Source organism: Lactuca serriola, chromosome 1 (assembly GCF_051521515.1).
Source record: "Lactuca serriola cultivar US96UC23 chromosome 1, Lser_US96UC23_V15, whole genome shotgun sequence".
NCBI classification, from domain to species: Eukaryota; Viridiplantae; Streptophyta; class Magnoliopsida; order Asterales; family Asteraceae; genus Lactuca; species Lactuca serriola.
The window spans coordinates 69,264,040-69,284,871 of record NC_136408.1 but is presented as its reverse complement, the minus strand read 5'-3'; the positions used below and the strand labels follow the sequence as shown (position 1 = coordinate 69,284,871).

Sequence of the window (20,832 nt, the reverse complement as noted above, 5' to 3'; positions counted from 1 at the left end):
TCTCTCCATGCATGAATTGTATGGTCTTTTGTATTGAGAAAGTTAGAGTTTTTGGGTTTGGGCCTTGACTAGCCTTGCAAAGGCTTAAAGTCAACAACTTTATGAGGCCTTATTTAGCTCGGATCTTTAGTTGGAATACTTGTCTTAACGAATTAAGACCAATAGGAGTGGGAAATATGAGTCTGAGGAGCACGCCGCGCATACTCCCTGCTACGTGCAACATAGAGTTGGAAACCCCCGTCGCATGCTTAGCTAGCAGTACGCCCAGCGTACGCGCTGGGTGTTGACTTTTGTTAACTTTTGAGTTTTGGGTCAAATTGTGGACTTTTGACCAAGGAGGGACAAAATGGTTTTTTACCCTTCTGAGATTTAGTTGAGAGGCTCGGTCTAGCATTAACAGGTTCTTAATATTATTTATTAATTAGAGGTATATGTGGTATATTTTAGGCGGAGTCTAGACCGACAGTTCGGGTGCGAGATTTATTTGGTTGACTGCGTGAGGTGAGTCTTCTCACTATACTTACAGTGTGGTAATTTATGTGTGGCCGGAGGGTCTTGTTCGTGTTATCGATTGGAGGGTCTTAATTGCTATATATGTGCATGTCGTCTTTGTGACTTATGATGTTATATTATTATGTGTGTGTGTGTGTGGCCGGATGGTCCGTACCGAGACGTAATATCGGAGGGTCTTTACTGAGACACATGACTGGAGGGTCCTTATTGAGATATGGTCATGAGAAGCTAATTGTTTGTGTATGTGGTATTTTGGGAAACTCACTAAGTTCCGTGCTTACAACGTTGATTTAAATGTGTTTCAGGTACATCTCAAAATCATGAGAAGGCACCGATATGATTGTACACACTCGTCTGTTAATGAGGATTTATGTGGATTCTGGGATATTATGACTTTGTTATATGATGAGATGTATTTGACATGAGTTGGGGTGTGTTTGGGATTCCTTTTTAGACTTAAAAGTCTTTTTTATAAAAGGACTTTTTGTAAAACAATTTTTTCTAAAATGATATGTTTGGCTTGACTTTTAAAACTTTTAAGAGTTAAAAGGCAAAAGTCACAAAAAGATGGAATTTCATAACTTTTGAAAAAACTTCTTTTTGTTCATGGCAAAAAGTTGTTTTAAAAGAACTTTTCCATTTGCCAAATATCTTTTAGACTTTTTTAACTTTTTGGAAAAGTTAGAAGTCAAAAAATCATTTTAAAAGAAAAGTCAAACATTTGTTTCACTTTGTATATCCTTATTTCTCTGCATTTGCATGCTGAAATAGGCAGGTGGAGCCTTTGAAATTTAGTCGAAAAACAAATGGGTTGGTGTAGACCTGACAATTTGATACACGACACGAACACGATACGATTTTTCCGTGTATGTGTTTTAGAAATTCGTGTTTCGTGTTTATTCGTGTCTGACACGTATTTCAAATTCGTGTTTCGTGTCTTACACATGTCAAACACGGATTTACCTGTTTAAACACGTATAAAAGACGATACAAATTCGTGTTGACACGTGACACGTACAAACATGTATAAACACATATATAGCCAATTTCGTAAAAGTCAATAATTCGTTTATAGCCAAGCTTAAAAAGTCATTAAAAACATGTTTATTCGTGTTTTCGTGTAACACGGCTAAAAAACGTGTCTATTCGTGTCATGTCACGTGTCACACAAATTTTTTACGTGTCGTGTTCGTGTTTGATACCCCAAACACGTTTTATAATTCGTGTCGTGTTCGTGTTTAACAAATTTGTGCCGTGTAAATTCATGTCTGACACGAATACACGACATACAGACACGGATTCCTAGGTCTAGGTTGGTGAAACCAATTCAATACCATAAACCACCAAACCACAAGGAACGGTTAACCGGCAGTATCGATGGTACCCCCTTTCCGGTTTGTGAAAACCGCAACGGTACCGTCCTCCCTAATGGCACATAGAATATTCTTTATATTTACTGTATTTCATATTTTTTTAATTGGAAATATATTTTCATTTCACATTTCACTATGGTAATATTTCTCTTTATTAATGTTTTTTATGTGTATCTTATAAAAATTGATATTTTAAAATGAAATAGGCCAAACAGTTTGAAAATTGACTCAAATTGTGTTCAAATGATTACAACCTACCTATTATATGAATATTAACGGGTCAACCCGCCCGTTTGCCACATCCAAAACGAATACAAGTCACTCATTAGTAGATGAGTGCGTAACAAAGTTTCGAACTTCACTAAGAACATGAAACTATAATTATATATATGCTTTAAAAAGCTTTCACCTTGACATATCCTTTTACACTAAAAAACTAGTTAACATCTGCAAAAGGACATCGATTAGGAGACCCCGAGCTTAAATGTTGATGATGATGTTTCACTTTGCTTCCATTTTCCACACACTTGTGTCGGTTTTCATAAGCAGTATTTGTTGCTAAAAGATCTTCAAAAGCAAGTGTTCGCATTGCCTCAATGGATATCAAACTAGGCACATCTATCTCACGTTTTCTTACACCAGAATCATCATCAACCTGTTATACATATTTAACACAAAAATGAATTCTCGTTTAAAGCAATAAAAAAAAAATCATAATTTATACCTTGTAATGTTTCTTTAGGCACTCGGATTGGTTTAGCATGTTTTTTGTTCTATCATCATGTTCATCTTCTAAGGATGTAAGGTGATGTAAGCATGTCTTTGACACAGAATCAATTTCTTTCTTCATTTCTTGATCCATCATGAGTGAATCTGCTTGTGATACAATTTATTCACCCGATTAAGTTATCGGTTCATATGTTTTATAAACAAAAAAAAAAGGATTAATTCATAAAGATTACCAATAACAGATGATTTCAAATCTGTAGCATCTGAATGGAATTTTGCATCCATTGACGCGTGTGTTGAAGCGATCTCTTCACTTCTAAGTTTGTTTACATGAAGTTTCTCACTAAACAAAAGATTAAGTTATGTGGTCAAGAACATGCAAAAATAAAGACTATTATGCCCCTTAGGGTATATGTATTTATATGATATGTAGTAATTATACCTTATAAGCAATTCTGTCTCAACTATGCTGCTCTCATTAACATGATTAATCACCAACTCTGTATTGTTCCAGTGTTGCAAGGATTTTCCAACCTTATTTGTACTGCATTAATATAAAAAAAAATAAAAAATAAAAACTAAAATCAGTGACTCAACCAAATTAGCAAAAGTTAATCAATTGATACAATAAATCTTACCAATCCTCAAAGCAATTCTCCATCATTGCTTGATTTTGAGTTGAAATAAACATGGCTTCTGTATAATGGCTTTTCGCCTTTTCTATATGTTCATTCACTTCAGTCTTTCCATCATTTGATGTCTGCAGCATGTTGGATATGTCTTGCAGCAAGATCTTGTTGTCTTGTGAACTTAAGTTGTCAAGATTTTGTGATGCCTCAGAGACCTGATAATGAAGTTGGATGACAATATATAGATTATTGTCAAGATTTAATAATCTTTTTTTTATATGACATGTATATATGAAAACAAGAAGAATTTTTCCTAGTTACCCTTGAAGTTTGTTTTGCCATCAAGTTCTTCAAGATTGTTGAAATGTTTTCGATTGCCATTTGTTCTTCTCTGGCTGCATCTTCCTGTTAAATAGGAAATAAATCATACACTGGTTAATAAACTTTAGAGTAAGTTACATTTTTGGTCCCTGAGTTTATCTGATTTTTTTGGTTTTGGACACTAAAGGAATTGGGCTGCAAAATTTGATCTTTATTTCACTATTTCATAAGCTTTTGGTTCCTTGGTTTCTCTAAGTTAATAGCCCAACTGTTAAATTTTTTGATATGTCCATTTTGCCATTGGATCAAAACTGGAAGAAAAAGTGTACTATACCTTTTATATCTGAACTCATACACTTTTCCCACAGTTGCACCATATCATACATCCTAAGTGGTATACTGTTTTTTTTTCAGTTTTGTCCAAGGGCAAAATGGTCATTTTGAAATTTTAACAACTGACCAAAATGGTTTAGAACACTTTTAAAATAGTGACCACAAATGCAACCCGATTCATTTAGAAGCGAAACTAAAAAAAATAAGCTAAAAACTCAAGGACCAAAATTGCAGTTTACTCTTTAACTTTTATTGCCTTTTTACCTTGAAATTCTTCTCAAATGCATTTAGCTGATGTGATCGAATTTTATGATTTTCTTCAAGAACTTTCATGAGTTTGGTAGCTTGATGATTCAGATTGTTGAAGAAACCAATTACTGCCCTTGAGATTTCATGTGAAGTCTCCAAACTTTTATGTAGTCCCTACACAATTAAAAAACAAAATATGAGATATAAACTATGAAAAGAGTAATAATATAATTATAAAATTTAAGAGTTAAAATAACAACACCCTTGTTGTGATGTGTTTATACCTCTTCATGTTGTTGAACAGATACAGCCAGCATTTGCTTCTGATCAGCTATAGAATTCTGAATATCACATGTGACATTTTTAGCCTCCATGACTGCATTCTCAAAGATCTGCATGAAAGAATGTTTCACATCATTGATTTGTTTCTATTAACTATTTAACCTTAAATTTTATTTAATGATTTCTTACATTTTCGATTGCCAATGTTTGATCTGATATTCTGGACTTCATATGAACCAAATCAGAAGAAGCTTCTGTTTGCAGTGTGTCAACAAGCTCCTTTAATACCTTCATGCCTGATGTGTATGTCTCTGTTATGTTCTTGATCCTTGATTCCAAAACCTCAGTTTTCTGGTTGATAAATAAATTCAGTAAATCAGAAATTGTAAAATTCAAAAATGATTTAGAAAACAATGGAACTAATTTCTTACATCATGTTTAGTATCAAGAAACACAGAAACATGTTCTTCCATGCATCTCATTTGTTTCTGCTGTTGTGAAACTGAACTCAATACAACTTTCTGCAGATCTTTTAGGCTGTGATCGAGCTCACAACCAAATGACAAAAGTAGCCCTTGGTTTTCTGCTTCTAACTTGCTCTTATAATCTATACATGAAAATTTATGTTTGGTTAGTTTTGTTATTGAGCAAATTGCAGGAAACAGCAACATACTTTACTCTATACTTTTTATACATACAACATAAAAAATATACTGTAATAATTAAAAATATGAAAAAGCAATATACCTATTTTTGAAAACAACCCAGTTATGTCTTCTGATGCATCTTGTAATTTGTTACGCAGACCTTTTGCATGTTCAACTAGACAGTTTTCTGTTTTGATGACAAGATTGAAAAATATAAAATTTTTGCATAAAAAGAAGCTAATGGATTAGTTAAAGTCAAGATTTATGTTTGACCTGAATCTAAAAGTTTGGAGATGAAAATTTCCTTTTTCTTCAACATTGACATGGCTTCCCTATGCTTTCCTTGAATATCCAGTAATGACTTGTTACTTTTTTCCAAATCTTCCTGCATGTGTCCACAGGAAATATGAGATAAAAAAAATTAAAAATTATATCCACTTGTTTGGTCATTTCATACCTTGCAATCTTTGAGATCACTTTCAAGACTCAATCTTTTTTCTTCTTCACTTTCATAGAGTTCACGATATTTATCTACTTGCTGCATTTAAATAAAAAAATTTAATTGATAAATGATTCCTCAAGTAGTGTTTGATATATTTCTCTTAGAGACAGAGGAAGGAGTAGTACCTTCTCACTGATGCTTAGATCAATCTCCAGCTGCTCAATCTTTTCACTCTTCAACTGTAAAATGATACAATGATCAACATAACAACAATATAACATTATATATGAAAAGATGAAGTAGATGAAAAAGTATGCTAATGAGATTACAATACGCATACCTTCTTTTCAGATTCATCCTGTGCATATCTTTCATGTGGAATGTATACACCATTCTTTTCCCTAGCTGCTCTAAGATCTGTTTATATTTCAATAGAATCATAACTTCTAACTATATTATGCATAAAAAAATTATGGATAATGGCAGTGTGAGTCATCAAACCTTGTTTCATTTTTTCAATTTCCAAATACATATCTTTGAGCAGCATAGCTTTAGACATCTTCTGATTTGCCTGTATCAAAATATATGAATTCAGATACGGGTAATGTATATAAAAAAGAAAATCAAGGGTATAGCTATATAGAATAAAATAATTTAAATTCTGACCTCTGGTTTGTTTTTAATGTTTTTAGCACGATGTGCATAATCTAAAGTGCTTAATGTTTCTTCTAAACAATGAGCAGATGGAGAAACCGTTGCAATGATGCAGGTTTTGGTCTTTCCACCAAGTGAGTCTCTTAACAGCCTTGTCAGCTTACTATCTCTGTACAAAGCAACATATGAGAATATGGTTTACAGAAAATTACAGAAAAACCATTATAAATCTGGTAATTTTCCCTATGGATTTTTACTAGAAGTTAACAGAAATATTATGAATGCAAACCTGTATGGAACATGACCAGAATGCTCCACAAGTGCATTAATGACACGACCTAATGTAAGCAAACTCTTGTTTATTTCTCCAGCTTCCCTTGCTCTACCCTACAATGAACAAAACATGATTTTTTGTAAATAAAAAGCAGTAAAAGAAAAACAAAAAAATTCAAGCATTGTGAAAGACAAAAGAATAAGATATAGTATCTGTTTCCTTACATCTCGGGCACCTGACCGGGAAATATTTTCTGACCCTGCCAAATCAACAAGATTAAGCTTCCCATATTTAATAAGTTCCTCACTTCCAACAGTTGCTTGTTTCACATGTACAGTTATTGTAAAAACTGAATGAGAACGACTGCTGTGTTTGTTTAACAAGGTGTCTGCTGTACGCCTTTTAGCTGCACCTCGTTCCAAGAGGGTATATATGTCATTTGCACTGTATACAGCTTCTTCTTCCAAACCTCTTACAAGAACACAGCCTTTCCCATCTTCCATCAACGAAATTGGCTTCTTTTGCCTCTCATCTAAAGATCTGGTGTTGTCTTCAGGGGCAAGAAGGTCAACTATTTCTTCATTGTAAAGCTCCAAGAAAGTAACTTTCATGCTGTAATCAGCATTTTGAGCCTCTAGGGTATCAAAGATTTGGCGAACTGCTCTTGGAATTACCCCTGCCTCAGCAGGTAAGTCTCCACCCTTATTTCTCATCCCTCCTTCCATTGTGTATGTTTTACCCGTACCAGTTTGACCATATGCGAAAACTGTGCAATTGAAGCCCTCAAGCACTTCATTTACAATAGGAAAGATTGCTTGGTCATATATTGATCTCTGTTGTGCTTTGGGCCCGAAAACCTTTAAAAAGGAATAAGAATTAGATAACTTTTTGTATCACATTCATGGTAATTATAGATTCAGGGATGTACCTTGTCAAAGGTGAAGAGTTTGTCTACTTGTTTGTTGGCGACATTTTGCAATATTGCTACTTCTCTTTTGTGTTCGTTGCATGTTATCACCTTTGGTACGTTGCACTTTTGTTCTTCCTCGCTTAAGGGCCTATGAATACATGAACAAACCAAGCCTTGAAACAGAGCCTAAGAATAGTTGACGAAATGTATGTGTACAGCCAATTAACCTACCCTAAACGCATATGAAATTAAATACCTAACTAGAAATCGAAAAAAAATGAAGAAAGTGTACCTGCATCTGAGCAAAACTTGGATGTTAACTTCACCACGATCTTTCTCAACTTTACTAGAGTTCCAATCGATACCTCTAGATTCCGGACGCCTCCGCTCGGGTCTAGGAGTGAGAAACGGCATCGGATTGGCTACCATTCCAACTCCCGCTTTCCCATTATGATCCGGCGTCATTGACGTTGTGCTCCTTTTATACTCCATACCCTAAAATAAGTCTAATTGCCGATCAAGATCCCAAAACAACAAGAACATCAAACCAAACGCGAATGTTAGAATTTTTTTACCTGTGCTTGAACAAGAAGAGTTGATCGAGATCGGAATTTGTTGGATTACAAGATTGAATTTTGATTTTTGGCGAGAGAGAACAGAGTGTGGAGGATTTGAGTTTTGCTAACGGCTACAAAGAGTGCGTATATATTTGACGAATTGGGGGGCCATCTCCGCTTCGTACAAAATTCAAATGTTAAAACGAGGCGCCTCCCGTATACAACAAACCAACACTCAGGATCGGGCCGGGTCTGTCGGATGTAGGTTTTTTACCCATTTTCTTCTTATTGTTTAATTGGGTCAATTCAAAATTATACTAGGCAAATGAATGATATAGACATAAATTTAAATTTAATTATCTCAATAACCATCAAGTTTAAGTTGACGTAAATTTATATAAGAAACAAATATATTAAACATATATCATTCAAGTGGATAAATGACATCCATTTTGCAGATAGTGCATAATATTATTTTTTTAATTATTATAATTATTATGGTTAACGAATTTAAATAGATATTTTTTATAACCAAATCATCTCAATAGAATCTAGCCAGAAAGTTATAATTAAATATAACTTTTGATTAATATTATTGTTAACTATTTTGATTTATTTTGATTTATTTAAAAAGAACTTATTTGACAAATATATTTATATTAATTATATCAAAATTTAAAAGGTAAGAAAAAATAAAACATAATAATAATAATATAAAAGTTACTTGTTTGAATCATATTAGGGAAAAGTGAATATATATAACAGCCCCATACAAACTTAGGTATAGAACCCTTAAACTACGTCGTTTTGCTAAGTTATAACCTTTTTAATCTTGATTTAACTACCATGATTTCCTTCCTAAAAAATTTGAATATCCTAACTCCATTTTCTCCAAATCTGTAAACTAAGTCATTTCCTAAAATTAATTGTGATTTCAACATTTTCTTCATAAGTTTTTCTTCGTACGGTGTTTTTTCTTCCTTAATTCCTACACAGACATAAAATTTGATTTTATTGATTATGGTTCCTAATTTTATCTACGTGACTAGGATTATGGAAGATGATGCAAACCAAAATGTATTTGTATCTAAGATTCTTTTTTTCTTCTTTACTGAACATTATTTTAAGTGATGCAAACTAAAATCAATTTGCAATTGAATTTGCTGCCAATTCGTTGGACCATCAAAAGTAAAGTCAAGATTAATCGGAAAAGAAACTAAAGGATTTTGAAATTAAGAAAAGAAATAACAAATCTACCATTTAGGATAGGATATAAGAAGCGCTTGATTTATATTTGAATCAAAATAATATAGTTTAAAGGGGTTCTATACCTAAGCTTGTGTGAGGCTCTTATATATATTCACTTTGCCCATCATATTATTATGGATCATTATTGTATGTCTTGTTAGGCTTAGAACTTCATGAGGTAGTATGATATGCTTGATATAATGTAAGATACATATTTATTTTAAACATTTGCAATAAGTACTCATTGTTACGAGTCAATATCCTGAAACATGTCTAGGATCTCGGATCTTAAAGTGGATAAACATATGTTATAACGAGTCAGGATCCTAAATATTACCAATATTACTTCCAAACGAGATTAACGAATATATTTCTTGTTTATTATTTATATGTGTATAAATAGTAACCACAAGACGCGTCTACACTGAAGAATCGCTTCAATCAATCTTAAAACCCAAAGTTACCAAGTTAAGGCAACATGCAAGAGCTTGTTCAACATGATCCTGAGGATATCGGAGATCTAGTTAGTCAACCTAGATTTTAAATAAACATGTATAAATCACACAACACACACCTACAATGACTGAATCACTTGTACTCATATTCTCAGACACATCTCTGTAATTTACATTTCGATTAATAAGATTAAACAAGACAAACGATCATTATCACCTCCCAATGTTTTACACCACAAAATCCTATAAATGATCAAATACTTTCCTAATAAGATCACTCGTGTCACTTTCTTTTCATTTTCACGTTCACACTGATTGCAACACCACAACCTCTCATAGAATTTAGTTGATATTTCACAAATCGTTTTTTGATTAAAACATTCATGATTTGCTTTAAAACATATGCAAATTTAAAAAGAAAAATAATGATTTAGATATTTGTGATGAAAGTATTTTATGATTTAAATCTATTCATTCAACCACTCAATAGTCAAAACCATTGGAATGAAGAACTTATTTTTTTTAATATTTAGACAAGATTTCATAATTAATTGGTCCATGCGGTTTCTAAAAAGTCTCATGTTCACAACAACATTTGACTTCGTTACGCCAATATACCATGTGGTTTCAACCCCTTTCATGGTTCATCATTTTGGCTAAGGCCTTGTTTGATTTGGATCTGACTAGGTCGGGTCAGACAAAAATGTATGGCTCGGTCAGCTCTATGTGTTTGATATGCCTCAGCTTTGCATCTGACCGGGTCAACAATGTGTCAATGTCTGACTCGCTCATACCCAAAACAATTGCTGACTGAATCTGATTGAAATTCATTCCACCATTGCCCCTGCACCACCCTCATCCTCCTTCCCCAACCATCAATTTAATACCTGGAAAGGGAAAAGGAAACTAGAACACAGGCGCACAAAAATACACGAATAGAGGCTGCATTTGATCAGGGGAAGAAGACAACTCAAAATTGAAATTAAGCAGTTTTTGTCCTTGAAGATACCCATCTTGACCGAATCAACCGCAACTTTAAATTGTCTTGCATAACTAATTTATGGAAATTACTAGTTGGACCCTGAACTTTTATAATCAATTATTATTATTATTATTATTATTATTATTATTATTATTATTATTATTATTACTACTACTTTTATTATTATTATTATTATTATTATTATTATTATTATTATTATTATTATTATTATTATTATTATCCATCACTAGAGCATCAAGGTAAAATGGTCATTTTGCATAAGTCAGCACATTTAGTCAGATGTACAATCAAACGAAATGGTTTCTTACTCAGTCAGAATTTATTACTCAGATAGACATTTCCCAGTCAGCACTTTCTCAGTCTGCAACTATCAAATGGGGTCTATGTTTATTTACTTTTATCTGTTAGATGCATAAAAAATATACTTTTACCCATATTTCATCTTTTTCTTGGTTTTCTTGTTTTATTATTCTCTCCTCCAATCTTTTAAACCGCCGCCACTAATAACTCATAATCCCTCGTTTTACTTCTCTAAACATAAGATTGATCTCCATTTTTTTTTGTTTTGATTTTAATTACACAACTACAATAAATCCCTAAAATTAAATGTAACGTCCCGATTCTCATGTATGGATTTAAATAAAGAATTTATTTAGTTTTAAGTCCTACTCGACGAGTTAAGGCTGCCCTACTCGTCGAGTAGCAGCGAGGTGGGATCGCGAATTTAGTGACCTACTCGCCGAGTCCACAAAGGGACTCGACGAGTAGGATCTGGCAGATGAAACCCTAAATTTCGGGGAATTTCACCCTATTTAAAGGATCATTGGCCATCCCCTAGCCTCCCCTTCACTGCCTCTTGTCCCTCTAAAGCCCTAATCGTGTGTGAGCTCATCTTGTGCATTCTTAAGCTTGAAGGAGGATTTTCTTGGAGAGAAAAGAGCTTGGAGATCAAGCATTTAGAAGCAAGGAGCTTGAAGGACCTAAGATCTATTATAGTTAGCATCATCTGGAAGGTATAAATCGTTACCCTAACCTCATTCATTCTATTGGGCAACTTCTAGGGTTTTCATAGTATGTTTGGAAGCTACTCTTCTTTGCAATCTCATATCTGAAGTTGTAACTTCAGAACTGAGCTCCTTTGGGCTTCTTAGTACATAAAGTTTCCAGCTTATGCAAGAATGAGACTCTCCCAAGGTGTAAAACTCCATTGGAAGCATATATTGGTCATTTAGAGCCTTTAGAACCTTGCATGTGCGTAAAGTTTGCAACTTTACGTGATAAACATGCCATAAGAGCTTGGATCTGTAATCTGGAGCCTTGCCATGGCCTAAAAAGCGCCTGCATGGATGGAGATCTGCGAGGACTCGACGAGTTGGATGAACAACTCGGCGAGCCCGATAAATTTGGCCGTGAACTCAACGAGTTGATGAACAACTCGACGAGTCCGTTGAAGTTTTCCTTGAACTCGACGAGTCGTTAGAAAACTCGGAAAGTCGACTAAGGTTCCCCGATTCTTGGACACGTATGAGCTCAGCGAGTTAAAGGAGAACTCGACGAGCCAGTCAAGGATTTCACGACTTCTCGAGTTCAGGAAGGACTCGATGAGTCGATGAACTGCACTCGATGAGTCGAGTCAACATGGACTGTTGACTTTGACGGTGGGCGTTGACTTTGACCAAGAGTTGACCAGATGACTTCTGAGGGTATTCTGATAATTTGGAAACTTATGAAAAAGGGTTTTTATGGCATTTATAGGTAGTGAAGTTCGTGTTGGTGATTTGGAAGTTGAAGCTTCCTAGTTTCTGACATCAGTTGCGAGGTGAGTTATCCTCATTATACTAAGGGGTCTAAGGCACCAAGGCCGGCCCATTGGATTTGATATCCTAGTAGTTATTGATATGTTGAGTTTGAGTTAGTGATGTATGCCAGTTGATATGCTAGTCGGGTAGACCTGTAGGACTACCTGTGATACTGTATGCTTATCTGTATGTGCATTAGTTATGATACATGTCGACATGTTATGTGGGATGGGTTGAGGTTATACTACTCCGTACGGTAGCCAACAAACCCTAGAGTATTCCTGATATGAGCTGAGGGCCCTGTAGGCATTCCAGGCTCATACTGAGGACTCGGGAGCATTCCAGATACAAGCTGAGGGCCCGGTAGGCATTCTAGACTCGTATTGAGGGCCCAGGGGTAGTCCAGCTTGTAAAGTTGTGGACCCAGTGCATGCTGTTCTGTTTTGATTGATATGATATGTTAATGTTGATATTGCTATGTGGACTGTATGTGTATCGGTATTTTTTTTTTTTTTGGGGGGGGGGGGGGTGTAACTCACTGAGCTTTCGGGCTTACAGTTTCAGTTTATTGTTTCAGGTACATCAAGGAATCAAGGCAAGGCCAATGCATGATCGTACAGCTCCTCCTATTATGTTTATGTTTTTGGGAGAGACTCTGATAATCAATATTTTGAAAACAAAGTCGTAATGTTTTGATGAACTTGACATGTTTTAAAAAGTTTAAATTGGTTTGAAATTTTGGATGTTACATTAAAGATGAAGAACAAAATGTAGGCAAAACCCAAATTGAATTTATTGAAATAAAAAATGGATCATCTCTAATAAATGAAAATAATTTTGCCACTTGCCATCTTCTAATGCATTATGACACATGACTTTTTCTTATTATTTTCATTTTTTTTTCCATATGTCATTTTATTATTATTATTATTATTTTTTTCATTTTATTAAACTCCACATAATTTTTAAATGTAATAATATATGCATATTAATTTCATTAATGAACTTTCCTTCTAATTTCAAAATTACTAAGTTAAAATCTCATTAGTTTCATTTGTTTATTTATCTAGATTATTTGTTTAAATTTAAAAGAAAAAAACACTTTAATTTTAATAATTCAATATTTTTCTTACTTTTTTTTATAAATACAAACCTCAAATGTTTAAAATTTCATATTTTTTATATTTAAATAAACCATGTTATACATGGGTCTCACACCTAGTATGATATTAAAAGTGAACATCCAAAACCTTTTTTATTTTTTTGGTGTGGAATGTGCATTTGATTTATGGGTTTTCATTTTATCTGGAAAATAGCTGAAACAACTAACTAAAGGTTTAATTTTATTTATTTATTTTTTTTTGGGTTTCATTAGATCTTGAAATTAACTCAAGCACCTACAATAATGGCGGTTTAGTTATTGGAATCTCACAAAGCATCATATAATCCGCTTTGGTTGATGTATATATGGTACCTGAGAAATATTAGAGAAAGAGAAATTAAATATCCTTCTACTTTTTGTTTCTACAAATCTCCCTATCCAATTAAATGATGACATGTGTCACATTTAATGTTCATTTAATAATAGTTTAGTATACTAAAATGACACATGTCATTATTTAATTGGGTAAGAGGATTTGTAGGAAGAAAAATAGGAGGATATTTAATTTCTCTTGGAGAAAACAAGATGAAGAACGAGTTTTACATTGTTCACAAATCAAACTTATCATTTGAACCAAGTCTTAGCCGATGAACATCCATCTTAGTATATGTGGAAGAACTTGAAACCCGTTTAATAAGATTTACCCCACAAGTCACAATCACCAAAATATAGAAAAAATGAGGGGATTTAAATCTCTAAGGCTTCACGGAATGGGATGCGGTTTGGAACCGCGATGGTGACACGTGGTCAGGGAACACCACCCCCAGGGTGCGGTTAGGTGCAGCCAAGACCGCAGTGCGGTCCTTGAAGACCGTGGGTTGTGATTGGTTGTTGGTGGGTATGACCGTTTGGGGCATAAATGAATTGATTTATTTATTTATTATTATTATTTTTTGCCTTTTGAAAGTGTGGCACCACTCCCTTGGTGTGATAAGAAACCACACTTATATGGTAAAAAACGACATGACGCTGATGTGGCGGGAGATGGAGTGCGGTTTCGGTGGCACCACACCCTCCAGCCTAATTAACTGAATTTTAATTTCCTGTTCAATATATTCAACGACATAGAAATAAGAAGAAATAAAATAAAAGAGAAATAAGGGGATTTAAACCTCTAATTATCGACGTCACAAGTTTATCGACAACATCAATTTATGGGTTTTCAATTTATTGACATCAACTATTCTAGGGTTTTCAATTAATTAAAATTTTAGTAACATGTATCGATCCCGTGATTAGTTCCATCAAGAAATAGGGGATGTGGTTGTAAAGAAAAAAAAATATTAAACTTGAAAACATGGTGCAATTCCGAGGAAATGTTCCAGCGTTTTAGAAGAAAAAAAAACTAAGAATTAATCATAAAATACTTTTCATTTAAATTACTATGTTCCGGTAATTAAACAAAAAACTGCATCAATTTAAAAAATATTTTATCTAATTACTATCTTTTTGTAGAAAACTCTACATAACTTGGTCAAATAAACTGCATTTTTAACATTACAATCACACCAACATATTAACTACTTAAACATTTTGTAAGATATAGACAAAAAAAAAAAATACTTATAGGTCATTCCTACATAACCGCATAATATACATGGTTTGACTACTTGGAACGTTTGATCCAACCTTTCGGTGTTTTAAGCTAAAATGGAATGGTGCCATGAAAATAATATGACAAAGTCTTCCACCTCAACTAACTATATATGTTTCCTTTTTGACGCTTCTATGATTCTATCCTAAATTATCTCGAAATAAAATTTATATGTTGGTTCAAAAACATTATCAATAAAAATGGTTGTCTATAAAGTGTTGAGTTTAATAGGGAATATTAGCTGGAATTTAAGAAGAAATAACAATCGAGCAGGCCCAATTACTCGATATGGCCATTACCTCATTGGACGGCAAGATGGGTCGCTAACTGTCGATACTCCAAAAAGATAAAAGAAAAAGAACTCTCGGTACTCACGTCACGTGCCGCTAAAGAGAGTAATCACGTGCCAACGCTTAACCATGGAGGTAAGATTTTAACTCAACCATGGTTACTTTCTGCCTCATCTCCATTGTTAGCTTTCTTTCTCCATCTCAATTAAATCTAGGGTTCCTGCGAATCCCTCGATTTTTCACAAACAAAATTTTGCGTAACTTCATGTGAATCGGGATATATTTCCAAAGCTTAATTTCGTAGATCGTGTTACGGGATGGAGACGCAGAGGATCTTGGAATTTCCTCACAAAAATATGGATAAGCGACCAAGGAAACGGCCTCGATTGGCTTGGGACATGCCCGCTCCTGTTCCTCCTCCCCCAAAGGTTCAAAATTTTACGATTCTAATATGTTCTTGATGAATTTTTGTGTCTTAATGTAATTGCGTTTGCTTATTGGGGATTCATTTTAGGAACCACTTTTACTGTGATTAGAAACAGTGAAAACGAGTTACCTGTGTGTTTTTGATCTTCAGACTTTTTTGCTTTTTGTTTGTAGAATATAGATCTTGTCCTTTCACCCAAAAAGAGAATATAGATCTTTCTGTAATTCAACAGATTAAGCCATAGAAAGTACTCAAGTTGATTTTCATTTCATATCTTTTTAAGTTCTTAACTGCATCTGATGCATGACATCATCCAATTCCATGAAATTTTGTATAATTATCAAACAAGGTAATTATGTTTTCAACACAATTTTTTTCTTCACATATAAACTCAGGGATTAAACCCAGGAAGTGGATCTGTTGCCTGATCATATTGTAGTTTGGAGAAATCAGTTTATAACAACATTGAACAATTTGAATGTAAAGATATGGATGAAGTAATATATACAGAGAAACATGTTCATCTTTGTGGAATAGAGTCTCATCCATGGATGAAGAACACCTTGATCTGTACATAAAAACTTTTGAATAACATGAGGTTACAATTGAATCAACAGATTTTGTAGTAATCTTCAAATTTCGTAGCATATTCATACATGGATACAAACTCGGGTATATATCATATATAATTTACAAAATCTCATTGTCACTCAGGTCCTCCCAGCTTTATACTGCAGACAGGATTTCATAAATGCAGCAGTCCCCAGTTTCTCTTACTCTTCAATATATTACAAAGGAATCCCTCACAATGGCTCCCCTCCATGGAGACCTGATGATAAAGAAGGCCACTACATTTTTGCTGTAGGAGAGAATATAACTCCTCGATGTAAGTCTTGTAAATTGTAATTGGTAATTCAAGTGCAAATCACATGCTAATATAATAATAATAATTGCCTTACTTCTGAATTTCAGATCGTATATTGAGCAAAATGGGTGAAGGTTAGCTATTTTGTTACATAAACCATAAATGTAAAGCATTAGTTTTTGTTGATTGACAATAAGAATAACCAAATATAATAGGTACTTTTGGGCAAGTTTTGGAGTGTTTGGACAACGAAAAGAAAGAGCCTGTAGCCATTAAAATTGTGCGCTCAATAAACAAATATCGTGAAGCTGCCATGATTGAGATTGATGTTTTACAGAAGCTTGCTAGACATGATGTTGGTGGATCACGGTATGTATACATATCTCTCTTCTTTTTATTTTTCAAGAATTTAAAGTGGTTTTGGTGTAAGATTTATATTTATTTTTGCAGTTGTGTGCAAATACGGAATTGGTTTGACTATCGTAATCATATTTGTATTGTAAGTATTTATGAGATTCGATTAATTTCCAATTGCTTATGACACCACCATGTAGTTGTCATATGCTTGGATTTATATTTTATAAAAAAAAAAAACTTGGTCTTAACAGGTTTTTGAGAAGCTTGGTCCAAGTTTATACGATTTTCTCCGCAAAAACAACTACCGTTCATTTCCCATTGATCTTGTTCGTGACTTTGCAAGACAACTTTTGGAATCTGTAGCATGTGTGTGAAAAAAACTTGTACCATTTTTGTTTTTTTCTTTCTTTCTTTCTATATTTCATTTTATACACGTGACATATATCTTTCAGATGTTATATGTTTGAAACTTTGTAGTAATATGTTTACTTGTCCTTGTTTGTGTAATCCATTGCTATTTGCTCTTTTTTTTTTTTCTTTTGAATAATTTATTTTGGTTCTTTTCTTTGCAGTTATGCATGATCTACAACTTATACATACGGATTTAAAACCAGAAAACATTCTTCTGGTTTCTTCAGAGTATGTTAAGGTGCCGGATTATAAGGTATGTTGATGCATGTTATCATTAAAAAAAACATATGCATGTATGCGTATTTTATAAATCAGTAGTTTTAATTTGTTATAATTCAGTTTCTGTCAAGATCCGGAAAAGATGGTTCTTACTTCAAGAATCTACCAAAAACAAGCGCCATTAAGCTCATTGATTTTGGGAGTACTACATATGAACACCAAGATCACAGCTATGTTGTCTCAACACGCCATTATCGTGCCCCTGAGGTTATTTTAGGTAATTCACATCTATTATTATCATACTGTGTGACCCCATCATTCATCAATAAGACAATAATCACCTGTGTCAAAATCTCAGGCCTTGGATGGAACTACCCGTGTGATTTATGGAGCGTGGGTTGCATACTCGTTGAACTTTGCTCCGTAAGTCAAATTCTCAACACGACGCTTGTTGTGAAATTACTCTTTTACCCTTTCTAATTATTTTTGGTTTCTCAATTAGGGTGAAGCTTTATTCCAGACGCATGAGAACTTGGAACATCTTGCTATGATGGAGAGAGTTTTAGGACCACTTCCTCAACATATGATCATGAGAGCCGAGTAATATATAATACATAATAATCTGTTATTAACTTATTGTTTATCATTAATTTTTAATGGACCATAAATTTAAAAGATGTTTTTACTTTTTTTTTTTGGGTAGCCGTCGGTCTGAGAAATATTTTAGAAGGGGAGCGCGATTAGATTGGCCTGAGGGTGCAACCTCAAGAGAAAGTATGAGGGCAGTGTGGAAACTCCCACGCCTTCAGGTATTATTATTAATTAATTAATTAATTAATTTGGTTAGTATTAAATTATAAGTTTAAATATATATATAAAATTATAAAATTTGGGAAAGTGAAGGATTTTGTTTTGAAATGAATGTAGAACCTGGTGATGCAGCACGTGGATCACTCTGCTGGGGCGTTGATAGATCTGTTGCAGGGGCTTTTGCGATTTGACCCATCAGAGCGACTGAAAGCTAGGGAAGCCTTACGGCATCCTTTCTTCACAAGAGATATTAGACGATATGGGTACTCTTTGTAATTGAAAATTTGAAAAAAAAAAGTTAATAGAAAAGTGCTTGATATTTTCCATAAAATCGAAGCTTTTTATGGTGGTTATATATATCACCACAAAATTATCTGGTTTTTGCCTTTGTATTCGCTTGTTTGCATGTTTGAATGTTTGATATGTATATTTTGTTTCTACATGGTGGTGGTTCGATATAAGGTTTTGTCGTGTCACAGTTTGAATGATTTTTGTTCCAAAGTTTATATTTGGTTTTTTAGTTTTCTTCATTCTGCAAAGAAAAACACAAACACAAAACCTAGGGAACATCCATCTATCACTATATATATATATATATATATATATATATATATATATATATATATATATATATATATATATATATATATATATATATATATATATATATATATATAAAGTTCAATAGAATACCACTATTAATCAAGGAATCAATCTAAAACATCGAAACTTAAAACGATCAATGGCAAAATGAAATGGAGTTTTATAATGAACGTAAATGAGCCGGATTATAACAAAACTTCATTTTTTTCGTTTAATTTTCTTTTAGGCCATGTTTTTTTATTGAAAAGGAACCGAATATACCATTGTTAATAATTTTACGTCCTCTTTCTATAGAGATCCATATTGATTTACAAAAAATGATTTTTTTTTTCAAAAAACCTACTTCGTTTATTTGTTTTTTGAAAAGTTAAGGTTTCTTTTTTATTGAAAAAATTGAATAAATGTATCAAAATTCACAGTTTTTTGTACTCTTTAAACATAGATTAATATTGATCTAAACAAAAAACAAAACGAAATTTCACTATAGATTCACATTGTGAATAATAGTAAGTCAAATTCATATTGTGAATGAAAATCCAGTCTTGGATGTTGGAATCAAGCCATGCATGAGATATGAGCTTTTTGAGAAAAGAGAGTGGATGTTTTGTGTGTTTGTGACCATATCAGCCATGCAAAGGCTTAAAGTCACTGACTTTATGGAGTAAGAGCTGTTAAGGAGTCTAGATCTGTAATCTGAGCCAAGGTCTTAATTGATTAAGACCAAATGAGTGAGAAGAGTGAAACCGGGGCATACGCTGGGCGTAATCCCAATATGCGCAACGTAGGGATCGCACATCCCCGATGCTTGCATGGCAAGTGAGTACGCCCAATGTAGAGAGCTAGTATGCGCAGCGTACTCCCTGCCGTTGACTTTTTGGTTGACTTTTAGGGTTTGGTGAATTTGTGGACAATTATGGCCATTTAGGGGTAAAATGGTATTTTACCCTTCTGTGAGTTTGTAGAAGGGTTAGTGTAGCTTCTTGAGAGCCATGATTAATTAGGTATAATTGTCGTATGTGTTAGGCGGAGGCTAGACCGGTGATTGAGTTTGAGATTAGCCGATTTCTTGTAAGGTGAGTCTTCTCACTATACATACCATGAGTGGTATCTTTGTGTGACTGAGATTCTCTTATGTGCTTATCTGTGTATTGTGATATTTTGCATTATGTCTTTATGATTTATGTTGAGTTTTATTATGAAAAAATTACGTAAATGGTCCTTGTGGTTGGCAAATTATAACACAGGAGGTCCTTTTCAAAGTTTGTGAGCATCATGGGTCCTTTTGAGAAGAAATTTGCACATGAGGGGTCCTTTTGGTAAACATCGTTAACTTAGAGATGTTAGTCTCTCTCAAATGCCCAATATGTGAGGGCAATTTGGTATATTTCTGAATTACTTTATGTATTCACAAGGGATTTACTTTATGGTGTGTATCCATGTTAGAATCAATAAAGGTTAGTTTGGTAATTTTCATATGGGGGATACCTTTTTATGTTAAGTGCTTCTTGAGTACTGCATCTTCCTGGATTATATTAACATAACATCATGCAAGAAACAGTTCTAGTATCATTTGTGTAAGCAAAAGCATGATGTTTACATAAACTAAATTAAAATCAAATTTCACAAAAACATGATTTTTACACAAACTAAATTAAAATCCAATGTCACAAAAGCAT

The 20,832-nt window shown here is 33.6% G+C and overlaps 2 protein-coding genes across 3 annotated transcripts; one reads left to right on the top strand and one right to left on the bottom strand.

Annotated features, from left to right (window-relative positions):
- Positions 1-2,089: 2,089 nt before the first annotated feature.
- LOC145090895 (ATP binding microtubule motor family protein) lies at positions 2,090-8,078 on the bottom strand. 2 transcript variants are annotated; one of them, XM_079028926.1, is made up of 22 exons: positions 7,932-8,078; positions 7,649-7,862; positions 7,375-7,504; positions 6,671-7,303; positions 6,462-6,559; positions 6,185-6,341; positions 6,020-6,089; positions 5,859-5,935; positions 5,704-5,757; positions 5,534-5,614; positions 5,350-5,461; positions 5,177-5,263; positions 4,861-5,036; positions 4,619-4,780; positions 4,432-4,539; positions 4,163-4,321; positions 3,566-3,649; positions 3,254-3,459; positions 3,058-3,159; positions 2,849-2,958; positions 2,611-2,759; positions 2,090-2,541 (listed from the first exon to the last, which is right to left on the bottom strand). In XM_079028926.1, exons 2-22 carry the CDS (start codon positions 7,846-7,848, stop codon positions 2,323-2,325), a joined length of 3,174 nt encoding a protein of 1,057 aa, XP_078885052.1. In that variant the 5' UTR covers positions 7,849-7,862; positions 7,932-8,078; the 3' UTR covers positions 2,090-2,322. The 2 variants fall into 2 exon arrangements, with proteins under 2 accessions (XP_078885052.1, XP_078885051.1); XM_079028925.1 differs by having other exon boundaries at positions 7,649-7,851; positions 7,932-8,076.
- Positions 8,079-15,653: 7,575 nt separating this feature from the next.
- On the top strand, positions 15,654-19,041 carry FC1 (serine/threonine-protein kinase AFC1). Its single transcript, XM_079028922.1, has 12 exons — positions 15,654-15,892; positions 16,606-16,777; positions 16,864-16,890; positions 16,972-17,125; positions 17,207-17,255; positions 17,365-17,479; positions 17,686-17,777; positions 17,864-18,020; positions 18,102-18,166; positions 18,246-18,343; positions 18,447-18,552; positions 18,671-19,041. Exons 1-12 carry the CDS (start codon positions 15,782-15,784, stop codon positions 18,827-18,829), a joined length of 1,305 nt encoding a protein of 434 aa, XP_078885048.1. The 5' UTR covers positions 15,654-15,781; the 3' UTR covers positions 18,830-19,041.
- Positions 19,042-20,832: the final 1,791 nt, after the last annotated feature.

What these genes read in the sequence shown, in the direction of transcription:
- LOC145090895 (XM_079028926.1), bottom strand. Translation starts at nt 7,848, where the DNA reads ATGGAGTATAAAAGGAGCACAACGTCAATGACGCCGGATCATAATGGG. An exon ending in ACATTAAAAACAAACCAGAG is followed by an intron (nt 6,090 to 6,184) that starts GTCAGAATTTAA and finishes ATTTTGATACAG; the next exon opens with GCAAATCAGAAGATGTCTAA. An exon ending in GTGATCTCAAAGATTGCAAG is followed by an intron (nt 5,462 to 5,533) that starts GTATGAAATGAC and finishes GGACACATGCAG; the next exon opens with GAAGATTTGGAAAAAAGTAA.
- FC1 (XM_079028922.1), top strand. Translation starts at nt 15,782, where the DNA reads ATGGAGACGCAGAGGATCTTGGAATTTCCTCACAAAAATATGGATAAG. An exon ending in ATCGTAATCATATTTGTATT is followed by an intron (nt 17,256 to 17,364) that starts GTAAGTATTTAT and finishes TGGTCTTAACAG; the next exon opens with GTTTTTGAGAAGCTTGGTCC. An exon ending in TACTCGTTGAACTTTGCTCC is followed by an intron (nt 18,167 to 18,245) that starts GTAAGTCAAATT and finishes TTTCTCAATTAG; the next exon opens with GGTGAAGCTTTATTCCAGAC.